Source organism: Rutilus rutilus (assembly GCF_951802725.1).
Source record: "Rutilus rutilus genome assembly, chromosome: 18".
NCBI lineage: Eukaryota > Metazoa > Chordata > Actinopteri > Cypriniformes > Leuciscidae > Rutilus > Rutilus rutilus.
The window spans coordinates 10,761,052-10,766,051 of record NC_140231.1 but is presented as its reverse complement, the minus strand read 5'-3'; the positions used below and the strand labels follow the sequence as shown (position 1 = coordinate 10,766,051).

At 34.4% G+C, this 5,000-nt stretch overlaps 1 protein-coding gene across 1 annotated transcript in view; it reads right to left on the bottom strand.

The window, feature by feature from the left end:
• Positions 1-3,446, bottom strand: part of wwc1 (WW and C2 domain containing 1) — a 40,751-nt gene extending 37,305 nt beyond the window's left edge. Inside the window, exon 1 of the mRNA XM_084388060.1 lies at positions 2,475-3,446. Within this exon, the coding sequence (XP_084244186.1) occupies positions 2,475-2,593 (119 nt within the window). The 5' untranslated portion in view covers positions 2,594-3,446. The remainder of the gene's footprint in view (positions 1-2,474) is intronic.
• Positions 3,447-5,000: the final 1,554 nt, after the last annotated feature.

The following is a 5,000-nucleotide window of genomic DNA, read 5'->3' as shown; positions in this document are numbered from 1 at the left end:
ATTTGGATCTATTCTCAAGCAAAAAAAAACAAAAGAAGATGACATACAGTGGCCAGCTGTGAATAGAAGCACTGAAAATTAGGAACCAATTGAATTTAATGTAAACAAACGACATAATCTCAGTTTGGCAAAACACAAAACTGATTTAGCCTGCAAGTACTAAAAATAAAAAACAATACAAAAATAGTGATGTGATGTAACAACAACCAAAAAGCCAAACAGCTACACAAACAGCAACTACATGAAGATCATTACTAATACCAACATACTTATACATGAATGCATGTAAATTACTCAACCAAAACCTCTGATTTTTTTCAACACTCTCAAGCAGCACATTATTATTATTATTATTATTATTATTATTTAATGACTGGAGGGCAGGCAACACCTCAGCGGCTTGGTGCGTTTGCCTCAAGAACGCTGTCAAATGGGAGCTCATTACCAAGAACATCAGAACTCCCCTGTCAACTAACTGTTGCTCAGCAGTGGAGACGCAGCCGTCTGAGAGATGGGGGGAGGTGGGTCTGCTGACAGTTTTGGGTCAGGATTTGAAATATTTGTCATTTTTAATCAGCGCCTTTGATGCACCACACTGTGCAATAACAGACCAGCCGACCAGGCATGAGCGCGGAAACGTCTGTTGTGCCTCAGCCTTTGTTTCCGTGCAGTTGCTCAACTCAGTGCCATTTCAGCACAGACTCATTTAAATTGGAATTAGAGTGAGGTCAGAAATTCTGTCATCATTTATTGATTTATCTTAAATGTGTCTTATTCATTTTACATCAAAATTGCACATATACATACACAACCGGTCAAAAGTTTTGAATAATTAAGATTTTAGTTTATGTTTTTGAAAGAAGTGTCTTATGTTCACCGAGGCTGCATTTATTTTATCAAAATCAAAATAAAAAGTTATTAAGTGAAATATAACTAGCCTATATGGAATATATGTGAGAAATCTTTTTGAATATATTTTTAAATGTAATTTATTCCTGTGACAGGCCAAGCTGAATTTTCAGCATCATTACACCAGTCTTCATGATGATGAAAACAGTTTTTTATGGAAAAGTGATGCACTACAATTCAAAAGTTGGGGTAAATATATATATATTTTTAATAGTAATACTTTAATTTAGCAGGGATTTATAAAATTAAAATATTATTTCAAATAAATGCTGTTCATTGAACTTTTTTTAATTTTCAATGAACCCCCCAAAAAATGATTACGGTTCCTACAAAAACATGAAAACTGTTTTCAATATTGATAATAATCAAAAATATTTCTTGAGCATAATATAATGATTTCTGAAGGATCATGTGACACTGAAGACTGAAGTAATTATACTGAAAATTCAGCCTTAATCACAGAAATAAATTAGAAAATTATTAAATAAATATTAGTAAATATTAAAATAAAGTTATTTTAAAATATATTTTTTTACCTATATATTATTAAAAAAAATTAAATTGTATTTTATATTACATTTAACAATATCATGGTGTATATATATATATATATATATATATATATATATATATATATATATATGAGTGTGTGTGTGTTTCTGCCTTTATTTATTCTGCAAAACACAAATGAAGATATTTTTACAAATATTTCAACTGTTTTTGTCCATATGAATGTCAATGGTGTCTAAAGCAGCATTACATACTTTCAATGCATGTATGCATGTATAAAAAAAAAACGTTCTTAAAAATATCTTCATTTGTATCCCAGAAGAAAGTCATTCTGGTTTGGAATGACATGAGGGCGAGTAAAAGATGACAGAATTTGTTTTATTTTTGGGTGACCTATTCCAAACCTTTGACAAAACCGTAGCTCTTATACCAAGCAAACAAGTGTGGAATGCATCAAAAACTATTTGACCGTTCTTGTTAAAGTTTGCACAGCTCGGGTGCACTTTGATCCCGTCCTGCACCTTGACTCGCAGTGAAAGGGATTTGAGGGAATCAGCTGTGGGCTTCGCTCATGCTAAGGAATGTGTCCCCAGGTACTTGTTGACAACGTTCTGCCATCTTGGTTTCCTGGCTACAGGCAAACCAGTTGCACCACACAAAGATGAAAAATATGCGGTCTGTTTGCTATCATCTTTCCACTTCTGTGCACGCTGTAAATAACTGAAAATCCAAAGGAGGGAAGGAAAAACACCCCAGTGCACATACCAAAAACATACCAAACCTCGAATATAATCTTAAGCATTCCTGCACAGATTTTGTGTTAAAGTCCAGGAAGACTTAAGTGGTAAAGCTGGCACTGATCATGGGTTCCAGGACGAATTTAACAACGCAGTAGTTCGACACTGAAATGCATTATTGCGAATTGAGGATTTAAAGAAGAACACATTCAGTGAACTACAGCTGTACACATGAGTAATGCACTCAGCACGCATCTGTATACTCACTGAGTAGTAAGCAAGTATGCATTCCCAGAACGTGCAGTGCTCAACACATACCTATCCCTTGGGTCAATCCAACTGGTGGCTTGATTTATATGGTCTATATAATAGACCTTCCCGTCAAAATCTCGGGCCTCTTCCCAACCCTCTGGCAATGGTAACTCCTTCCTTGGCATGACCAACTAGTCTCCATGTAATTTTCTCTGTAAGTCTTCTAAGTTGATTTGAAAGCAAACCATGTGTTGCTTTGCGTGGACTAGTCCAAAAAAGTTAAACCCCACGCATAAGGAAAGTGCCATTAATTAACCACTGGCAGATGTATTCCATAATACGATACGTGCTCCAATATTCCAGCTCAGTCCGTGCAGGCTATACTGAGCATTGTTTCCACGAGCCAACGCTGTTAAATGAATGGACGAGGGTGTGATGCTGTGAATCGCGTAACTTTGCCGCAGGAGTTGCGCTTATATGTTCAGAAACTCCTCGTTTCTTGTGCATTCTCGGTCGAGTGCGCACTACATCAAACAGTCAATCATCTTTTCTGGCGGAGATTGATGGATGGTTAACTTGCGCGAGACGTCAAAAAAACTTTCAACGGTCGTGCGCGAGAGTTTTCCTCCGAGAAAAAGAAGTCAAAAGTCGAATTTAAAGTCCACACAATTCCCTCCGTGCAGAAAATATAGCTAATTTCCCAGAATTATCCACATATATGAGCGAGTCTATGGGTTTTTTTGTTTTTTTTTTGGTGTTTTTTTTTTTTTTTTTCGCTCAGTGTCTGCCCACCATGTTTTAGCGACAACTGTGCTAGCCTGTTAGCCCAAAAGCTCGTTGTATAGGCAACGCAAACAGTTAGTTACTCCACACAAACGTATTCCGTATCTTCGAGTTTTGCCGATGCATTCCTATCACCTCCGGTGCATTTCGGCAATTTCTTTGGAAAAGTAGCGCGTTTCTTTCTCATTTGTTTCCAAATGTTGTGTTTTCCTTTAAGTGGCTGTGTGCGGCTCTCCCCCGTAGTCAAGCTCGGTCGCTATGCTGCGGTCGGAATGGATTACGTCATACAGGTGATGGCCGTAGTCCTTCTAGTAGCAGAGCACACTCAGATTAACCATTATCCTCATGACAGCCACAAAAAGAAAAACACTTTTTTTCCCTTCTTCTTCTTCTTCTTCTTCTTCATATCATTACACGGTTTAGAGCATAAGAAACAAATGGTTAAAAAAAATAAAGAAAAAATATAGCCTATTTTATGTTCTGTAGCGGACACCAGGACTCAGTTGTTTAAACAAATAAAAAGACATGAAATGGGATTTTGTTTTCATTCACCAATCAGTCTTTAGATTTCAGTTGTTTTTTTTAACCAAACTCTGAATAAAGATGATTCTCAACTATGTTGTGAAAGATATATGAGATTTTTGGAGAAAGATGGATTTTTGAGGGTGATGCATTACAAGTAACACAAGTTATGTAATCAGATTACTTTTTTCAAGTAGCTAGTAAAGTAATGCATTACTTTTATATTTAAAAAAAAAAATATATATATATATATATATATATATATATAAGTTACTTTTAAATAAGTAACGTGAGTTACTGTGTTGTCCCATTTATTGACTGACAGCTGAGAGAAATCAGGAGAAAGTGCAGAGGTGTTGTGTGAACATTATTGTAGTTCTAGACTAAATTACCTCATCTCACTTGCACAAAAACAGATTCAGTATTCCTCAAAATGAATAAAAACTGCGAAATGCAAACTCAGAATATTATGCAAACCTGCAATAATTAAATATGTTGACTTGTACATTTGTACAAGTACTGTACTGTACGCCCTCTACTGTACAGGCGTGCGTTCGCATTTCTATCAGCCTGAGGCTTATTCATGTCACTTTTGGTGTGAAAGAGCCTTTGCATTGGCCAAAAATAGAACTGTTGTTGTTGTTTGTTATTAAAACAAACAAGCAAGCCCAGCCCAGATGAGAAAAAGTAACACAAAAGTAATGTAACGCATTACTTTACATAAAAGGTAACAAAGTAATGCAATCAGTAATGCATATATTTTAAAAGTAAATGTTCCCAACACTAATGATAATGATGGATGACTGTAATAACATTTGTTAATTTTCATGGGGGTTAGATAAGCCCTGGACTAGTTGATATATATATATATGTATGTATGTATGTATGTATGTATGTATGTATGTATGAAATAAAAAAAGAATTGTGTTGTTTTTGAATTATTCAATTCACTTAATAAAGCTACTTATAAACCATGATGTAAATGTCTTCAAATGTTGTAATTAATTAATTAATTAAAATATTAATAAAATAAATAAAAATATGAAATATAATTTAATTTTGACTCAAAACTTTCTCTAAAATGATTGTTGGGAATCTAATTCTACACATGCATACCAAACTAATAGAAAATATGACTTTTTAAAGTTCTTAAAAAATGCAAAACATACATTTTCCCTTATTTTGACACTCTTTATTATAAAAAAAAGATAAAGATTGTCTTGAAACAGAAAAGTTCACGTAACTAAATAATCAATGCAAAACAAAGGAACCAAAGTTAATCCAGAA